General features: G+C 34.7%; 1 protein-coding gene across 1 annotated transcript in view; it reads left to right on the top strand.

The window, feature by feature from the left end:
* Positions 1-20838, top strand: part of LOC140158683 (protein FAM227A-like) — a 32257-nt gene extending 11419 nt beyond the window's left edge. Inside the window, exons 6-17 of the mRNA XM_072181865.1 lie at positions 517-629; positions 1619-1723; positions 2756-2854; positions 3157-3261; positions 3833-3959; positions 5459-5590; positions 6737-6939; positions 7484-7638; positions 9214-9291; positions 10365-10509; positions 16779-16829; positions 18603-20838. Coding sequence (XP_072037966.1) covers positions 517-629; positions 1619-1723; positions 2756-2854; positions 3157-3261; positions 3833-3959; positions 5459-5590; positions 6737-6939; positions 7484-7638; positions 9214-9291; positions 10365-10509; positions 16779-16829; positions 18603-18698 — 1409 coding nt within the window. The 3' untranslated portion in view covers positions 18699-20838. The remainder of the gene's footprint in view (positions 1-516; positions 630-1618; positions 1724-2755; positions 2855-3156; positions 3262-3832; positions 3960-5458; positions 5591-6736; positions 6940-7483; positions 7639-9213; positions 9292-10364; positions 10510-16778; positions 16830-18602) is intronic.

Here is a 20838-nt window from a genome sequence, read left to right as displayed (position 1 = left end):
GATTGCTATTTGTATTAACCAAACAATATATTACCACTGTTAAAGAAAAACAAAACAAGCAAGTTGAGCTTTTGGTGTTTCTAAGTGTGTATTTTGCACATGAGCATGCAAGTGGCAGGTTCCTCTTAAAGATACACAATGAAAAACAAAATAAAAACAACAACTTGTGAATTAATCCGAATAACATACACATGCACTTCAAATTTTGTTGATGTTGCACTCTGCTACTAACCAACAGTCTTAACAAATCTTTTGTATCTAGAAATGGGTCATTCCTGTGATGTTTCTATGATTAATACCAAAACCTGTAGAAATATTATTATTACATGTAGAATGTGTGGGATTTAAACGTCAAAATGTGTAACTTTAGTATACAGATATTTTTCAAGTAAATTGGTAAGGGCTAACTTTGTCTTTATAGGGTATGATATTTTTGAAATGTTTATCTTTTCATCTATGAGATATGTAAATGATGATTCACTTTGGTATGCCCTGTTACATCTTCTTTGTATACAGTAATGGAGAAAGCAACTCAGTCCAATGCAGTCAAAGCACACAGAAGACAGAGGAAGGATAAAAACAAAGAATTGCGCACTTTGATTCTAGGCAGCAAAGCGAGAAGTGTAGAGGTAGGTAACTAAAATGCTTCAAAATATACATATATCTTGCTTAATTCTTGGAATACGAGACAGGCTTATGATTGCAACTATAACATGCTCTGACATAGCCTGAATAGTTGACTTTTATATTAAAATTATATAAAATGTATTTCCATTATTGATTTTAATTTTAATAAAGGAAATATCTTTTATCTCACAAAAAAGTAGTGCAAACACAATGTAATGTTGAAGTAAATAGTTGTCAAACAAAGTTGTACAGCAGCTAATGTATCCTCGGGGTGTATATAGGGGAGGCCGGAGAGTGTTCACCCTATATTTTTCTGACTAGCCAATGTCAATTTTAGAAGGGACATGATTCGTGAAAGCCCTTCTCTTTTCTACATACGACCCCAACATCAGGACTGTAAGCCTTACAATAGCAACAAAGTAAAGCAAACAAACAAATTTGCAGAGCGGGGCAGGTTTGCCCATGCTAGGGTGGGTTCGCCCATTTGGTGAGGTAAGTTTGATACCTCACCCTAATAAAGAAAGGGGTTAAAATATTGCATAACAATAAAATATTCAATGCAAACGTTTAGTAAAGGGTAATGTGGGAAGTGTGAGCAACTTAACATGATTTATTTACAACTTCGGAGGGATTATGGTCCAGGACATAAACGGTGGTATGAGTAATATAGTAATAGTATGGTGGACACTGCCTGGTCTCCCCTACAATGGGCTATCCCAGTTGAAATCCATACACCCCCTATGTAAGACATGACCTTAATCTTCCACACAGAGAGGTGCAGAATTCAGATGGAATCCCCCTTTTAGGTAATCCCCTGTGAAATTCACACTCCCTGTGTGGAAGGTTAAGGTCATAATCTTCCATAAAGGGTATATGGATTTCAAATGACATCACATGCTTATCATGGGAAACCTTATTACATGAAAATGTATATGTTCTATCCAATAATTATATATCATCAAGCTGTAAGAAACACCTGTTGATTTTGCAGACTATGACATTTCCTGGATTCAACAAAAAGGAGCTGACAGATTTACCCCATGGATTGGAAGCACCACAGATTCTCAACAGAGTCACTAAGGCACAAGATTTCAATGTAAGTACAGTACATGTCAAAAGATGGCTTCTTCATTTGTTGGCAAATTTTCTGGGCAATTCTGCTATAATTTACTTCAAGGGCAAGGCAAATAGGGATATATTGTAAAACTGAGAACAATTTAAACTTGCTAAATTATTTTACTCACCAGGAGTATCGGACCTGACTTTGGGTATCATTAGCTGTTATGACCCAAATATGTGATGTGTGAGGATATCACATGACTAAAGTTTGTTCTGCTTATAAGGTGGACATTATTCGGCTTTTGTTAACTGCGCTCATCAGTAAAGTCCAAACTCATGCTCGCGTAATTCACATAAGTGTCTGCCAGTCACATATTATGCAACGTACAACTAACATGCATGCCATTCTATATCAATACACTGTGTTATGAGTCTGATTTTTTTCGCCTTATATAAGCCAAACAAACTTTAGATGATGTTATCAAATGTGATAACCCTGTTTCTTCCTTCCCTTCCCTGGGGATTGGCAAATCAAGTCTTGAATCCACTCTCTCCACCAAAGTCCCCCTCTCTCTTTGTGAATTGTACCACAGGGAAGTCCGGGGTGGGGGGGGGGGAGGGGAGAGATCTAGTGATGTCTCCCTGCCAGCACCCAAACACCTAGTGTACCCATGGCTTACAACAATACTAATAAAAACATTTTGTGTAAACATTATGTGTGTGTTTTCTATAATTCATTTTTTATGAAACAACTAGAGTTTGTTCAATGTTCATTTGAATTCATATAATTCCTTTCACAATATATCTCACTCTGTGCATTCTTTCAGACTGTGCCTGTCATAAAATATACATAGAACTCAAAAAATACTAATTCTTCGGTGTGTTTTAAAATGCTGCATGAGTGCTGTTACAAAAGGTCTAATTCGGATTAAGTATTCATTATATTATACATATGTTTAACAAATTTGTATAATCTGAATTGTGCAAATGATATCAGCAGTTGTTGATAATGTTTGAAAGCTTCACTTAATTTTTACACACCTTTCTTTGATATGTTTGCTTTTATCAGAGTGGGTTTAGCAAATTCTGGAAGAAGTTGTTTCTATCTGAGGCATCTGTAGCAGTGATGCAGGATACATTCTGGTGGCTCTTTGTTGTGCTGTATGAGGTAGGAAATATTGAGTCAAATTGCAACAACAAGAAAAACAAAATAATAATAATAATAATAATAATGATAACTTTATTTAAACACGGTAAAAACAGTCAATATATCAAAACATACTCAAAATTTGATGGAGTTCAAAGTAAAAAAGCATCTTATCAAAAGTCAGTGAGTGTAACTAATATACAAATATTAACGGCTTGTTAGTGTTTGAGTAAAAAATAGATGGATTGTTCCATTTCATTAGCTTATGATCAAATCAACAAAATGTAATTTTAAAATTGTTTATAACCTTGTTCTATCTGTAGCCCAAGAGGAAAGATGATGAGCACAGATTATTCAACAGAATAGCAGATAGTTTTGTTGCACTCTTTATGAGTGTCAACCCCAGCATTAAGGATAAGTTCTTTACAGTAAGTATGTCAGATATACATTTTTTCAACATATTCTAGGTATCCCGAGGAGAGACCTTGTGGCAGCATGAGTTGTGTGTCAGTCAATGGGGGTTGGTGGGTGTGTCTGTGTATCTGTGTGTCAGCAATATGTTAGACTTGAGGTTAAAATGTTGTCTCATGAACAGTTCAAATCCTATACAACCAAACATGGGTGGTGTTTAAGGTCACATACTAAGGTCACAGAGAATTTGAGTAAAAAAAAAAAAAAAGGCTGAAAATGAAAACATTAGTATCAGATGAACATTAAATTTCAATTCCAACCATTATGTTTTGATGAATCCAAGTGTTTGAAAATATTGGATCCAAACATCATAATGATAAAATTGGATGTGTTACGCCTAATATTAATTGGTCTCGCTATGAGTTTAAAATATTGGACAAGACAATATGTTTGAATATGTTTGATTTTGCATCTCTACCCTACACATGCACAAATGCACCAATGTCAAGTGCCTTTATGATTTAGCTTATTTTACTGCTTTCTTAATGATTCTGTGATAATAAGCTTTACATTTTTGTTTGTTTGTAGGAATATTCTGATTGCTTGGCACAGGCTCTGTTTGCTGCTTACTGGGAAGCCTTCACAGATTCACATCACAAGTTTGATGATGATTTTAAACAACAGATTGCTTCACTCTGTTCAGAATGGATAGCAGGTAACATATATTATTAGCTACATAGATGGTAGATTTACAAATTTATTCAAAACAACATTATTAAATGAACATTAACAGATAAGTATTTGTCTTCTAGGGGACAGAATGATTTTGGTGGATATGAACAGAGTAATATCTTCATGTCTTGTATCCTCTAGTCATCATTGCCATGGTGCTTTTCAAAGTGTGTTGAAGATTTGAGCTTAGTAAGACAGATGCAGATTTGTGCATACCATACTCTGAACCCATTTGGCTCTGAGGTAGCATGGGAAATGACCTTCCCCCATGATATCTGAACCACCCCTAAGTATGCATGTGACTTGACTTCAGCTCATGGCTGGCCTGGTTTGTATTTGAGTGTGCAAGCTTTCTTTGAGTAAAGTGAAGTTGACAGCAAAACTGTGTTCTGGATAAGACATTTAACTTACCTATCGTATTACTAACATGAAAATACTTACCACCATTGTATTATGATATTTATTAAGAAATACTGCATACTTTGGAACCTAATGTCAATTATGGTAAGATTATTCAGCAATGTGACTGCCAGATGAAATTGTGCAAATCTTGTGATGCTTTTACTGTTGCCAAATGTATTGCATCTTAGGATGTACCCTATGATTTGCCGATATCAAGGTTTGTATTTAGTAATCATGCTTTATGGATTGTTAACACAATTCTTATTTTGTGCTTGTGTTGTATATCCACCCCATAAAGCCAATGTGCGACTAGAATATAGCACCTTACTTAGATCCTACCATTTATTTAAGTTTGTTGTAGTACTTGTAAGCATAAACATGTGCAGCTTAATTGTATGGTCCATACATTTCCCCTCTTTATTTGCATCAGCAAGTTCCTTGAATAATAATTGTATAAAGAGCTTCCCAAATTTGTAGCAGCAAAATTAGTTAATTTCATGTTTTTTCTATAGATGTAGAACTTGATAACAATGAAAGGTTATCAATAGTCATGTGAAGTAGTGTATTCAAAGTGCAATAACTTACAAGTATATGTAATGGTGTTGCAAATTAGTGCGCTGTGATCGGTAACCATTAAAATTGTGCATCAGCTATCATGCTACGAAAAATTTGTAAGATGTAAAAAATAATATTATGCTCATCCAGATTTATTAAGGACTTTCCCTATTTTATGCTATCGCAAAGTGAAAAATGAGGATTGACCAGATTTGTGGAAATTTGGAGAGGACAAGTATCATTCATATGATAAGATTCTTCAGCATACACTCAAATGTTGCATTAACAACAACTATGTATTTGTTGACATTGAATAGCCTGTTCTGGTCAAATGCACACACTAAAAGTTTTAGAAGACTGCTCCCAGCAAATCAATGTGGTGATGATGTCTCATACCATTTCAGACCTCCCAATGTTGATACACAATACGTCTCAATATGACATTCTTATGTTTTATATGCATCACACAGATAATTATTATGTGATATAACATTGATATATTTCACTATTGTTGCTATTACTTAGGTGTGAAAGCTCCTCCTAAGGCCTGGAGTCATTGGGATACCAAGAAGCTACAACCCAGAAGTATGAGTAAAGAGAAGGAAACAGATAAGAAGAAAGTAGTGCTGATGAAGGAAGGAAAAGTCAACAAAGATGGTAAGAATTATGAGAATAGGTGATGCTTGCAATAAGGGCACAAAAAGTTATTAATTACATTGTCAATTTAATGAGTGATTTACAATATGGTATACTATTTCGCAAAGAACTTCAGCAGTGTCCATCTGCTCTGTCTCATTATCGCGTAAAAAGAACTAGCTTGACACAGCTTGACCAGCGAATGAGGTGCCGATGCGATGATGACGTGATTCAATTAGCCCTATCAGAACCACACTTCCGTATACACCATAAACTGCCAAATTTGCAGATCTCTGAAGTTCTCTGCTGAAAACTATAGAGTTTATAAAAGGCCACATTTCAATAGGACTGTTGACAGAGTAGTGATTTGTAATATGGCAGCGTTTGTAAAAAGCAACATATTTAATTAGGACAATTACATAAAATCATCACAGATGGAGCGGCTCAAAACAGCAACTAAGCCAATTGACATCATTCAAGCAGTACCCTGATCTGCCTACATCTAGAATAACCTTCACAACCAAGATCAGCTCTCTGCTCTGAGTTGTTGTACTGGTAGACTGATTATTTGTCCAACATGTATATAGGAAGACATCACCACACACACCCCCCTACCCCTACACCCCTGCCCACAACCTTGGACCCATGGATTTTACATAGGCAACCAAGGACATGAAAATTTGGTATTTAACATTGAAACCATGGACTTTTATACACAGATCTGACAATTAATCATGGAGCTGACATTACTAGCATATCACAAATGGGGGACATAATAGGCTAAATTCTCTCTAAAGTTCTGTAGCACCTTCTGCGTCTTGTAACAGTGGATATCCACGTGTTTGTGTATCCACATTTTATTAGCTTGCATTTGAACAAAAGTCCACAGTTGCGGATAAAAATAGACTAGACGCACAATCTTCGAGTTGAGCACCTTCCCAAACTTGATTACTTGAGAAAAGAGATGTTGCACTTCAAGTAATGAACAACGATAGAAGTATCATTCAGTAGATGCATGCAATAGCTTAAAACTAGGAAGTTTATCAACTACTGAATGTTATATATTTAAATTACCCTTTCTTGGACATACCTCAATTTAAGTCTAGTATTTATCCACAAGAATATTTCCTGATAGTTTGCTTGACTTCATTATTTTTCTTCTGACAGCGGACTTTTCAATCAGTATCTATCCACCAGTAGAAGATGATGTCCAACTACCAGAAGGAGCTCTAGCTTCAAGCATGGCACGTGAAGCCACAACAATGACCACTAAAAGCCTACGATTTATGCCAACCACTACAACTATACCACCTGCTGGGGGTGCTACTCCTAGAATGCCAACGGCACCATCACAACCAGCTCAAATTGAGGTAATTTGTGTTGTGCATATATGTATTCCATTTGGTGCTTCTTAAAGGAGGATTTTGTGATCCTAGCATCCTCTTTTTATGATATTTTTCAGTAGATATCCAAGAAAAAGCTGATTTCCAAAAATTTCAGTTGATTCCGATTTTGCGTTTGCGAGTTATGCATGATTATATGTATTACACTATTCCATAGGCCACTGTTGTAATTTTGTTCTGGTATACAAGAAGGAAATTCAAATTTGGCGATATTTTTGCTGAATGAATTAATCTGCAAGAAATTTTTGGTACATTAACATTATGTAGCCAGAGGTATCCTGTGGTATAAAAATCTCAACTTTTTTTGAGAAAAGTGGGGGGGATGAGTTGAGTTGAGTTGTAAAATTCAGTTGTATCAATCATCAATGACTAATGTGACAACATCCATTTTCAAGTCAATACCCATGATATGTTTGTGAATTGATCATTAACCTTTCAGGATCACACATTTATTTCATGGTATTACCTAAATTTTTTTATCATCTTATCATATTTTCTTTATATAATACAGTCTCATCAAATAGGTCCAGGTCCAGAGTTTGAGAGGGTACTGTTCAACATCCAAGGAAGGAGCCCTCTAGTGGCACATTACTTGCATATGAAAGGTTTAGCTACTAATGACAGATGGGGAAGAACTGTGAGGAGAACGGAAGTTTCTAAATTACAATATCCTTTTACACAATTATTGTGTTTTAAGGGCTGGGGTATGAACGTTTGGACAGTATTTATTTTGGGACATAAGAGCACATCAGACAAATCGATTGCATTCTGAATCGAAGAATGTCATTCTGATATCAAATAATTTTGATTTTTGAAATTGCAATTTAATACACATTTTATGGCAAATCATTAAAATTGATATTTTTGATATTTAACAGTACTTGAAGTAAACTTTATAAATCTGATGATTTATACTTAAAGTGTATGTAGGTGGGATGAAAAGCCGACGATCAATTGAAAATTTGGACCTTTCAGTATTGAAGATATGGATTTTTTTCCCAAAGCACCAAAAAAAAAAAAAATTAGGTCTTTTGGGGAAAAATCCATATCTTCAATATGAAAGGTCAAAATTTTCAATTGACCGTCGGCTTTTCCTCCCTGCTACATACACTTTAAGAATATATCATTAGATTTATATAATTTACCGAGGACTGTTATATATCAAAATTTGAAAAATATCAAATTTTTATAATTTGTCATAAAATTTGTATTATATTGTGATTTTTAAAAAATGAAAATTATTTGATATCAGAAAAACATGCTTCGTATTCAGAATGCAATTTGATAGGTCTGAGGTGCTCTCATGTCCCACAAAAAATACTGTCGAAACGCAATAAACGCTCATTTTGGATCCCTTAAGCATGATAAACTGAAAAGATCTTAAATTCTGGTTTTTAGATCTTAAATTCTGGCTCAAAAGTTTCTCCAATTGGCTAATTGTAATACAGAATAGGCCATGTCCTAGCCAAAATTGAAAGATGGCCTCTGAGTAAACGCTGCTGGTGTCATCATTCCAGATGATTCTTTTGATGATCCTTTGTAGGTTCACATGAATTTATCATTTATTTGAACAAAAAGATAATTGTATGATTTCTGATTATTTAACTGACATGTACTGTGCAACTGCTGAAATGATGCTGAAGTCACTTTTTTATATCAAAAATCAATCAAAATGATAGGGAAATTCCTATTTTTTGGTCAAAAGTGGTAAAAATTAAGCATTTTATGCTAACCTGCCTGTGCTTTTTCACAGGTCATGGAAAAAGCTTATCATGGATATTTTGATCAATACTTTGCATTCATTATAAGGTATCAAAATTGACTAAATTGAGAAAATACATTCTGCTCAAAAATCTCATCAAGAGTTTGTGATGTGACTTTTTTTGATCACATACATCAAATGGTCATGTGGTCTGTATTTTCACAGCAAATGTCACAGACTACTACTATTTTAATAGTTTACTTTTTGGGTTAAAAATCATAAAATGCAAGTTTTCAACCTCAAAATGTACCTAAAACTCTTAAAAGCACTCAATGGTAGAATTTTCTTTCCCATATTTAGAATTCTGAAGGTTATCAGTTTCAGTTTGGTATATAATTTATGCTGTTATCATTAGCTGATGGATTGATTGGTCCAAACACTTTGGCCATATTTCTTCTTTTGTTAGAGTAATTATTGTGTCACATCTCAATAAACATGTGTATGTGTCCAAGGGTTACACTCCTTGACAGTATGTTTACAGAACCAGCTCCAACCTACAGAGAAGTAATCAAGGAAACACAAAAGTTATCCAAAGATCTCAACAGTGAATATAAGAAGTAAGTTGGATTAATTGTGTTAGATTTCCAGCCTGATTTCACCCCCCCCCCACCAGAATACACATATATCAGAAGCACACATACAGTACACAGGGCTACACACACTGTTACTGCAATGGCCACAAAGTATGTTACTTTTTCTGATAGACCTACATGTAGAATCTTTTGTGTGTACCTACAATCTTGATGGAAATTTGTTGCCACACCAGTACATGCTGGTGTTAAAATCAAGTAATCGCCAGAGCTAAATATGTGACAGTACTGTATTATCTTTGTATAATAGTTGCACATGCATGCACATTCAGTTTACACTCTCCCCTTCCCCTCCCCCATTGTTGGGGGACTGAAATGTAGAAATGATGACAATGTTGTCCAAATCAACATTGCAATAGGGGAGCGGGGAAGGATCGATGTTAGCCAATTAATGCTTTGGTGTGGCCACATTTTCCGCCATGATTAATTGTTGTCACCTTGGGAGTCTTACACTTGTTTCAACATTTCAATTTATTTCCCTAACAATGACACAAAAAATGTTGAAAATCTAGTTATGGATGCAGGTCATGGGTTACTTGATCATTTGTTTTTTGAGATTTTAGGCAACAGTGTCAAACCACTGCTTATTTTAGGTGCAAAATATCCCTGCCTTGTGTATTTTTGTATCAATATTGTTATTTTAAGAGATACGTTTGTAATAATTAAGGAGGGCACTATACTATTTTGCAAAGGCTTTTCGCACTGGCCAACCAATTGCATAAAAAAGAACTAGGTCACGCCTGGATCACGCGATGCTATGCAGATTGATCGGCGAATGAGGCGATGATGTGGTGATGATGATGTGATTCAATTAGCCAATTAGGACCTGACTTCATGTTTACACCATAAACCGCGCCAAATCGGGCAGTGTGAAAGGTCTTCGTAAATAGGTGTTAGTACAGTGAATACTGGTTTTGAAATCTGATGTCCATAAACATTAATATATATGTTGCTAAGAATAACAGAAGGCAGCACAATTTGCAATTTATCCCTGAAATTTTTACTTATATGTTTTGTTTTTTGTTTCTATCAACTTTCAGAATCAGTGAAGAATTAGCTAAGGAAATGCAAGCCATTGAGAAGCAGAAACTATCACAAAGTAGAGAAATCGAGAAAATTAAACACCAGATTATGCATCACAATGTGGATATGAAGATTCTGAGCGAGAAAATATTGGACATGAGGGTAAGGTTTCTTATTATTCTTTCCTTTGTTACAAAAGTTTTCATGTTTGCAATGTTGATTCAGATTTTCCACAATGCTTCCTTCCTTAATGAAATTACAACACATTTAAGGTGATTCTGAGAGGGATCACCATGTTTTATGTTTTATGTTATTTGCTTTCGTTTTTCAAAATTTAGTATGAATGTAATAATTTGGAATTCAAATATTTGTTGTTTAAGATATTTCCATAATATTATATTACCATTAAATTTTGTTCTAGTTTTTGTCTCGCCAAAGAAAATGCAATTACTTTTTTCCGTCTGGCTGTATGTATGACTACCAAAAAGCCAGCTAGCTTTTTTTTTACAAAAGGTTATATGTGGTACAGGCAACTTTCTTGAACACTGAAACTTACTTTTTTGATATCAATTTTGTCAAAATTTACTTTTTGCAAATTAAAATAAAACATTTCTCCATTGTGCCCTAGCATTTTGGTTATTATCTGATTATTAAAGTATGTATAAAAAACAAAAAATACCTTTCCTTCTCCTGCAAACTGACCAAACTACACTGCAAAATTCCTGGCGCCAGAGTGACTACATCGCACTGGAACTCTGAAGTCACTACCGCCGTCACTCCAGAATAACCTACCCTATGGTGGCCGACAGAGTCACTACAGGAGAGTGACTACATCGGAAACAAGGCAGTAGGGCACTATGCAGCAGTGTCATCACGTAGTGACTACAACTCCTAGCCTCCGATGTGTTACCTGCTCGATGCCGCATCGGCGACTCATGATGTACACCACCGACTAGATTCCGACAGTGGTCCACATCTTGTAGTCACATCAAAGTGACTTCCGTATCCAGTGCCCCATGCGTCGCCTGCTCGGTGCCCAGTCGGCGAACTTCAAGGTGACTACGCTGCCGAAGGTCGTTGACCGAACCCTGTTATGAGTTCGAACACTCTGGGGGCAGCGTATATCTACCAAATACTGGCGCTGATGATGACAAATACGCGTATCATGCTTGTTTTAATGCTTGTATACGCTCATGAATGGAATGAGTTGGTTTTATAATTAATTGATTGATGCATGCTGTACAGTGCAGTGGGTCTGTGGTTCTACTGCCGTCTTTGTTTTGTTTTTATCGTGCTTTTGCATTCTTTATCATTTATATTTCAACTGTGAGACTTCCGATTCATTTTGTTTCATTTATTTATTGTTCTCTTTTATAATATTTTAATTCTTTTCGTGCTGCCTGTTTAATAATCTCATCAACTGTGTGTGTTTTATTTGCAGTTCTTGTTCTTGGTTTATTTGTTTGTTTCATTTCAAACATTTTTATTTTGTTTATTTGTTTGCTTGTTTTCCCACAAAACTTATATCATTGCTTTGTTTACTTCAGTGGTTAGATGACATGTTTTGTTTTTTTCTTATTTTGCATGATAACGTTATATAGGCCTATTGAAATGCTATTTTTTTAATATTTAAAACGAATTGTGTTTTTAAATGTTTTAAAAGAGATATTAATTTTCAGCCTATTATAGGCCTAGCATTTTCAATTTATACATTTTGATTTGCCAAAACTTTACTTATTTTGAAGCAAGAATTTTTCTGTTATATTTAAAATTGATTTATAGGCCTAGCATGCATTTTGTTTTACTTTTTGTCACTTTCCTGAAAGGTCTACTGCAAATTTATACTTTTACTGCCGTAAGTTTATGCAAAACTTTGGCTTGTGCTATTTTCTTTTTCCGTTTTTCAAAATGGTGTTTTTATAGGCCTATTAGTTTGATTTGTTTTTCATGTTGGGTTTTTTTTACGTTATCAAATCATGCCTATAAATCGGTGTCACATCAATATAGGCCTGTTGCAATGTTTGTTTGAAATTGTCTTATTTTTTATCGCGCAAATATTAATGCTTGTTATGAATTATTATTGTTATAATTATTTATTTATTTTACACATTTAATAAATTAATTCATCAATAGGCCGATATGCTTCTTATAATATTCCTACTTTTAACTTCTTTAAATTTGCAATTTTTCTCAAGTTGTTTTTTTTCGAAGTGTTTCTTTGTTTCTTCCATTCTTCGTTTATTGGTTTCTTCCTGTTTATTTATTTCTTAACTTTTTATTTATTTAGTTATTCAATTAACCACCAATTAACAAAAAATGTATTTTATTCATCATATTAGTTTATCATGAATTATACTTTGTTTACTGATCATGTTTATTTCTTTTATTAACAAATTTATTTTGTTCATCTAATATTTCCCTTATTTTTAAAGTCCAGTTTGCAATTTCCCCTCCCTAATCCCCTAAAAAAGCAAGAAATAAAGAATATTATTTGAATAAATCAAGAGAATATAAAAAATATGGCAATAAAAGCAAAACCGGCAACCCAAAGCGCCGGTACTGAGCACCCAGGTCCAGTCGGCGTAGTCACACCGGTGTGACTCTCCCTTGAAGTCACCGCGCATGAAGTCACTCTGTAGAAACCTAGGAGGCTGGCTACCCGGCTATTTCGGACCGGCGATATGGAAAACCGAGGTGTAGTTTCCGATGGAGTGACATTCTGGTGACATCGGCGTCACACAGATGAGAATCTTGCAGTGTAGTTGACTATTATTGCACCCATCCAGTGATTTTATTTGATAAATTAGCAATAACCCCTACAAATCACCTTAATACAAGCAGTTTGCACAATTAAATTTGCAATATCAAATTAATTTCCTTGTTCTGTTTCCTTTGCTGAGAATCAGCTCGTTTGTGCAGATATTTGCTTTGTTTTGTAATAAAAGCTTTGAAATGCCTTTAACTTCCCTGTAAGTAATCTGATAAGTCAACACGAAGTGATCAAAAGATTAAAATAAAATGATTTCAAAGATAAGTAAAAATAAACAAGTGGGTTACTAAACTATCTTTGAATGTGGAATTTACACAATATTTAAGAAAGTGTAACTAGGTATGCAGATCATGCCATGATATAGGTAACATGTTGATAGTTTCATTTTTCACCCACCAATTCCCATATTCAGCATAGCTAACATTATGACCAATAAAACTGAATATCATACTCCAGTCATCAGCAGAATGTGATTGATTTCATCCAATAAACATGCTTGTACTTCCCTGCACAAGGTACATCCCATCTAATTGGTTGGTGATCATGGTCTCATTAGCAATTTCATCTTATATTAGGTTTAAAAAAGGGTTCTCTTCAATCCACCCACATACATGTGAAACCCATCATTTCCCTGGGACTTTTTATAGACTTTTTTTTATTATAAAAATAGTGACCTGTAGCGGCAATATCCTCAAAATGGGCTAAAACGCCACACTTTGCACTTTTTTGCAAATGTTTGCGAGACAAACTTTTTTTTTTTTATTAAAGTATAATTGATATATTGCTAAATTGTTTTTGATTCACCTTGACTATCCTACAGATGCCAAACAGACATAAACACAAAGCAGCAGATCATCAACATGGTGCTCATATGCCACATGATAAACCAGTACTGAATATTTGCTTATTATATGCTTACAATAAATCACATTCTCCTCTATATTCATAGGTGTAGATAGCCTTTTTTTCTTCAAAAATTGAATGGACATATCTTATTACAATGATTTGTGCATTTTGAGTGGACTTCATTTTAACCCTGATCACCCTGAATGCTGTAAAATACCACATAGCCTGGGTGCTTCCCCTTCAGCGGACAGGGCTGGCAAAACATAGGGCACCTCTAACCCCCCTCAGGGTGTTAGGATTAATCAGATTTATATGGTCAAAAAGTGAACACCACAAATTTGAGGCAAAAACACTATGGAATGTGTTTACAAGGTTTTGGACTAATTATGTAATGCTGATCTGATAAGCCCAGAGGTATATTCACAGGGAGAGGCAACATGGGTCTGTTGGTCGAAGGCCCATTACCATCAATCTGTTTTGAAATGTGGGTAGGGGGGGGGGGGTAGGACAATCAGCCTGAATTGTCAAAAAGTGGCTGCAATATAAAAAAATTGGTAATCCCCCCAGGATTCAGGATTGATCCATGTGCTTTCCCATGGCATAACTGACAAGCAGCAACCCTCCCCTGGCTCGAATACCTTCCGGTCCCCCTCAACTCACCTGCCACATGTGCACCCTCATTCTCTTCTCTACTCGTCAGATAATGCACCACAACACCCTCTTCTCTAAAATACCAGCAGGCAGGGGCTTGCAACATATAGGACACATCCGAGGCCCCCCCCCCCATAGGGTGTTAGGGTTAAAGATGGTGACATCATAGTACATCAAATGTTGTCCATTCAGTACCTAAATATAATAATGCATGTCTGATTCTTCTCTTCATTGTCATATCAGTTCCCCCATATACAGAAATTAGTGCATGTCATGTAGTTTTATAGTTATTATGGGTGGGCACTGGAAATACAATTTATTTCTGATCAGTCAAATATCAAAAACATTTTAATGAGACTTTTAAATATCAGTTTGTCTTGAACATATTAAATGTTATGCAAAACCAAATCGTCAAACCATAATGCAACCAAATCTAGCAAATCCTGATGTAAAGTTATGACCATTTTATTGTCCAATATTCTTTCAATTTTGTACTGTTTGTGCTACCTTATTTAGACCTGGTATCAATTTCACCTCTTATTACCTTATAGACCAAAGTCTTATGAGGGACATGTCTATAGACTGATTAGATCTTACATTACACTAAGAATGCTATAGCATGCTAGCTGTTTTGAAAGTGAAAGAACCGAGTATACTATACATATTCAGCTTTCATTTTCATGGTAGCCCATTCAGTACAAGGCACTACAATCCTAGGGACCTTGTAAATACTAGAAATTAAGGACAGAAGAAAAACATTTAATTCCCAGGCTCCAAAAAGGGAAAATATGATCCCAACTATGATACTTGCATTCATTCAACATGTTATTTGTGACAATATGTCTATTGAAATTTTAGACCCAATCCATTTACTCAGGTGGTTTCATTTCTATTCTGCGACTTCCTGACATACTGAAAGCTAACACAACTTGTGTTGGATCATTCCTATGTAAATTCTGTGTTCAACATGTTTATGTTTGATACCATTATCACCAGTTTTATAGTGAAGTATTTATTTATTCATTTATTATAAATTTGGATTGCACAAATAGTATACATTTTATAGAATGAGAATTGCTTTACTTACTAACATGTTTAGAGATATATTACCAATTCACCAAATTTATCTATTTTATTTTATTGAATAAATGATCTAAGAGATATAAATTAATGAATAGAAACATTAAAGTCTTAGCTAGTAGCCAGCTTACACCAGCAGTTTTCATCAATACCTAAACCCATTATGAAATTAGTTTCAATTTTGATATTTGCAGGAATTCCCTACTCAATGTTTTGGTTGAAAATACTCTCTTCAAACTATTAGTCAGTGTATTTTTGAATACATTCTTTTTAACTATAAATTTTTCTTAGACAAAGTGGAACAAATGTTAATTGAATCAAACCAAGGGATATTCCTGCTGTTTGCCACTTTTTTGCAAATAAATACTGAGTATTTTGTGAACAAATGATGCTTCATTTTAATCAAAGCCTCTGGTTGTACAGAAAGACAAATTATACTTTACAGCTCATTTGTCTTAAGAAGCCTCTATTCAATTGCTTGTACATTATTAGGCTCTCAAAGCGCCCGCACATATTGGTTTTTCTTAGCACATCCATTTCAGCTGAAACGGCAAATTCATTTTTTATTTCCTTTTTTTTTTAAATAATTTTTTTGCCGTAAAATCATGAAATTTTGAGAAATATTTTGAAGAAAATTTACTTGATTTGATACTCGCATTGTTTAGGTATAAAACAATCAATATTTGTCCTTCATTTGTGTAAATGAACCTCAATTATGTGTACTTTTGAACACTTGCAAATGACATCTCAATTCAAAATTAAGTTTAAGAAATGTTTAAAAAAATCTTTAAAAAACCTGCATTCTGTATTCGTTTTTGAAACTGCAGGGCTTTGATACATGGGATTTTTTTTCAGCCTTAAGACTAGAAAGTAGTTTCATTATCCATGTCTTAGTTCAAGGGACCATCTTCTTTTCCAATTTGTATGCATGCTAGTTTTGTTACAATTCTATGACCGTCTCCTTTTTCAAATTGTATGCATGCTAGTTTTGTTACAATTCTATTGATAGTTTCATTACATTTTGTTCTTTTGTTACTTTTCTTTCTGTTCATTTTGACATCATTTTCTTTTTCATGGGATTCAGGGAAGAGAGGGATTGCTGGCTTTTCTGAGACAATCTACAGGAGATTTTCAGGTGCAGTTTGTGTGTGTGTGTATGTGGGGGTGTGTTGGGGTGTGTGGATGTATGTATGTGCTATTGTAAACACCGTCAGTCATAGACACATCACTGTGTAATGTTGACACACAGGTACCGCAGAGATCCGTGGTTGCTGAGCGGTGTCAACTTGTCAAGAGATTGCAAATAGCATAAAAAAATTAAAAACTGTCCAGTTATTCGGCACTGAGTAGCAAACATTCTAACAGTCCTCGGTATTACCTGTTTACCTGTCGTCTTGGGCACTCTATTAGAAGGCGGTAAAGCCTTATAACGCCCATCCAATTTCATCTAAAGGCCAATAAAATTTAAACATGTGTCTGCAGTTGTCTGTATTTGCCGGTGCTTACGCATGTTGGGGTGTTTGTGTGTGGAGGTGCGTATGTGTGTATGTTAGTATCACAGGTGTTATTGGAAGTGCAGTCACTCTCCACAAAAATAAAAGTGACATTACTGCAAAGTTAATCAAGAGCCACTAAAAGAAGCACAATCATTGCATCCATGTGATGACAGATACCTAAATTAAACTTGTGATTCTTGTGTGTATCATTGCTATAGAGATATAAAAGGAAACTGGTATGAATTACTCAACTAAATTGCTCAGAAAATCAAACATTTTGAAGTTAAACTATGTAGTTGAAATTCCAATGTTGTGATTCACTTTGATGCATGCATCTTTCATTCAGATGCCATTTTCAATTCTTTATTTAAAGTTTTTAAAAAAGACTATTTATTTTTAGTGGTGACTACACTTCCTTTTATACAAACACAGTGTTTTGTGTGTGAATGATGTGAAAGATTTGGACACTTGTTCTACACTGAGACCACAGCAATTTGCTTTTAAGGAGGAACGAGACTAGATTAGTACTCTACCAAATTAACAAATCTATCTTAACATGCACTTTATACATACTTATTTCACTGGTTCTGTTCACTGTTTTTGTTTGCTCATAACTCAGCACTGTTTGAATCACTGATTTCTGTTTTTGAATTCTGCATAATACTTTGTTTTACAATATGTAATCTATTTCATAGGATTGGTAGGTAGTTTAGAATCTTCTCACATTGCCAAGATAAGCTCCAGTAATGTGAACCACTAACACTTCAGGCCCATAACCAGGATGTTTGGCATGGGTGTGTACTGGGATCCCCAATGTGGCCCTTATCATAAGCACTGAGATATCTGTATCAACTTTATGATTGTTGCTTATTCATATATTATATTTTTGTGCAGGGTCACCCCCTTCCCCATCTTCATCCTGGTTATGAACTTGATTACTAACACTATATTTGGTTTGAATGTGAAAGTAAATTAATGTGTATTGAATGGTCCTAGGTAAATTACCTAGTGTATAGTGACATTTTTCATATATTAACATAACTTTTTGAGAGCAAAATATCCACAGTGGCTGTCTTGTAAGGTACTTTTAAATGTAATAATATATCACATATTTTGGCAACATGGTTAATAAAAGCAGTTTTTAAATATTTCCTGTACTTGCATCTGACACGAAAATCAAAAGTGATACCAACTTAAATATAGGCCTAAAGTTTCATTTTTTGTGCACTAAAGCTACTAAAAGCATCTGATGTTTAGAGTTGTTGAGTGCTTTCAAGTTTCGATTAGGATTAGAATTAGGGCTAAGATTGAGGTGATAGTTTAGCTGCTCAACATGCTTTAACTTGAAATAAAATTATTGCACTTCTAAACTTCTAAAGCTAGCTATTAACTCTCTCATGTTTTCTTGACAGGAACGGGAGTATTTTATGAAGAAAAGCATGGCTAGTGATTCAGATGAAGGCTATACAGATGAGTCATCAGGTGGAGAGGAAGAGGAGGATACATGATCATATAATAGTGTGTGCTTCCGTGTTTATATACTAAATAACTTGTAATTAAGTAAAATATTAAAAGTGAAAGCAGTTATAATTTATGGCAGGTGACATAGATACCCTGGGTAAGGCCAGTTAAAACTTACAATTTAAGAAAGGTTGATATTTGAATTGGACTGATACAAATATCAGGAAGTTCAGATATAAAGGATCTTAACAGCTGAGATAATAGCTGAATGTGATTCGCCACACCTGCGAGACTTGAAATTGAGATTTATCAGATATTTTGAGAAATCAAACTCATTTCCTGAAATGACATCTCATGATATCTTGATGTTGCCACTTGTTAAATATTTTAATTGTAAATAAAACTAGTTGTAAATAGCTATCAATTGTAGGTTTATGTGCAATTCATGTAAATTAAGTTTTCTTGAAAAGTTTGTAATTGATTATTGTATTCAGGGTGACCTCCACTTTAGCAAGGTATACACCAAAGGTTATCAGTCCGACTGCCCTTTGAAAAGCCTACCTGCTTTGCCGTCCAAATACTGGAGTCTTATTAAAGTCATGATGTGTGATTTGCTTCACAGCGACACCCTCAATTTTACTCGGATTTCTACTTTTGGCATAATTATAATGCCCAGTGGTGAACTAAAATACCACGTAAAAAGACTAAGCCTGAAGTGCTTTAATAACAGTAAAATTTAACTTTTTATTTTAAAACCGGGGAGACCCGGTTTTCTCCCCGGTTTTATTCGGAGTTCACGGATCGAATGCTTGCTAACATGTCCCGTGGATGTCAGCTTATGTACACACGTCGAGCGTGATACTCCGCGCAGTATTACATATAATACGATCGGCGAGCGTAGTACACGCATTGTAGGCACTGGAATGAAATTGCAATTTCTTCGTTATACCACATTTGTTTGGCGCGAAATTAAAAAAGGGGATAATGTGATCAGTGAAAACAAACATTTAAATAGGAATGTATTCTTTATGCAAATCACACATTATTGCTTTAAGAGAGCTAAATTGCAACCAGCCAAGCAGTTGCACTTGTAATTTTGGTATTTTTTACCAGTTTAACCATTGGCTGAGTGCAAAGTGCATCCCTGATTCAGTATGTATGTAATATGATCCGTCCATTTCTATTCATGATCCGTCCAATTTATATTGAACATATTAACAATTGAATAATTTATTCATATAACCAAATATAGGTATGTAATTTGTATATATTATATTTTATTATTCATGTATCAGCTGTTACCATGGTTCACATAACAGAGGTAGATATCTAAATTTAGTTTGATTGAAATATCAAAAAAGGCAAAAACCTTGTGTTGTACTATGGCTTACATGTAATTCTTATCTGTAGCAGGAACAGAGGACATTTAAGGTTATTAATTATTTAGAACTGTTGTGATTTGGTAGTTCACAGCATCTTACGAATGGTAATGAGCTTTGGCAAAAACTGCATTGCTCAATTCATAGCGAGCGTTTAGAAGAATTAAAATATCACAGATATACTTTTATAGGTGCTGCGGTTCTTGACTTACGTTGTAAAGAGGGCTGAAACAACAACACTTTTGTAAAACGTACATAACTCATTAACAACAATAAATTAAGCAAGTTTGCAAAGTATATGATTTGTAGAATGAACTTTTGCAAAACATCAAGGTGTTAATTTTCAATAATATATTGAACTAGATAATGAAAATCGATTTTTAGGTTGCTTCGACCAACAATACCTCGTCTACCCTTAATGCACAAATGATACAAGTGAGGATTGCAGACCCAAGATTATAATTATTGGAAATTCTATTACCCCACGACGCATTATTCAAAATCGCGCACTGTGATTTGTTGAAACACGTCACGTGATAGACCATTAATTAGCAAACTTTATGTTCTTTTTGCATCACAGCGCACAGCAAAGCATGATGCAGTATATTAGCGCTGTTACGCATTCTACGCAAAGCATTACGCTTGGTTACGCGTTCTGCAATACTCGCTATCACTTGCGCTTTGGCTACGCGTTGGCGCTCCACCTTGAGGTAAACAATTTCAAATATTTGGGCAAAAAAAGTGATAGTTTCTCTTTAAATCGCACTATTTTGTAGTAATAGAATAGAAATAAAGGTGCAGCATTATC

This window comes from Amphiura filiformis, chromosome 8 (assembly GCF_039555335.1).
Source record: "Amphiura filiformis chromosome 8, Afil_fr2py, whole genome shotgun sequence".
Lineage (NCBI taxonomy): Eukaryota > Metazoa > Echinodermata > Ophiuroidea > Amphilepidida > Amphiuridae > Amphiura > Amphiura filiformis.
Note: the sequence above shows the minus strand (reverse complement) of the source record. Positions and strands in the feature narration are given on the sequence as shown.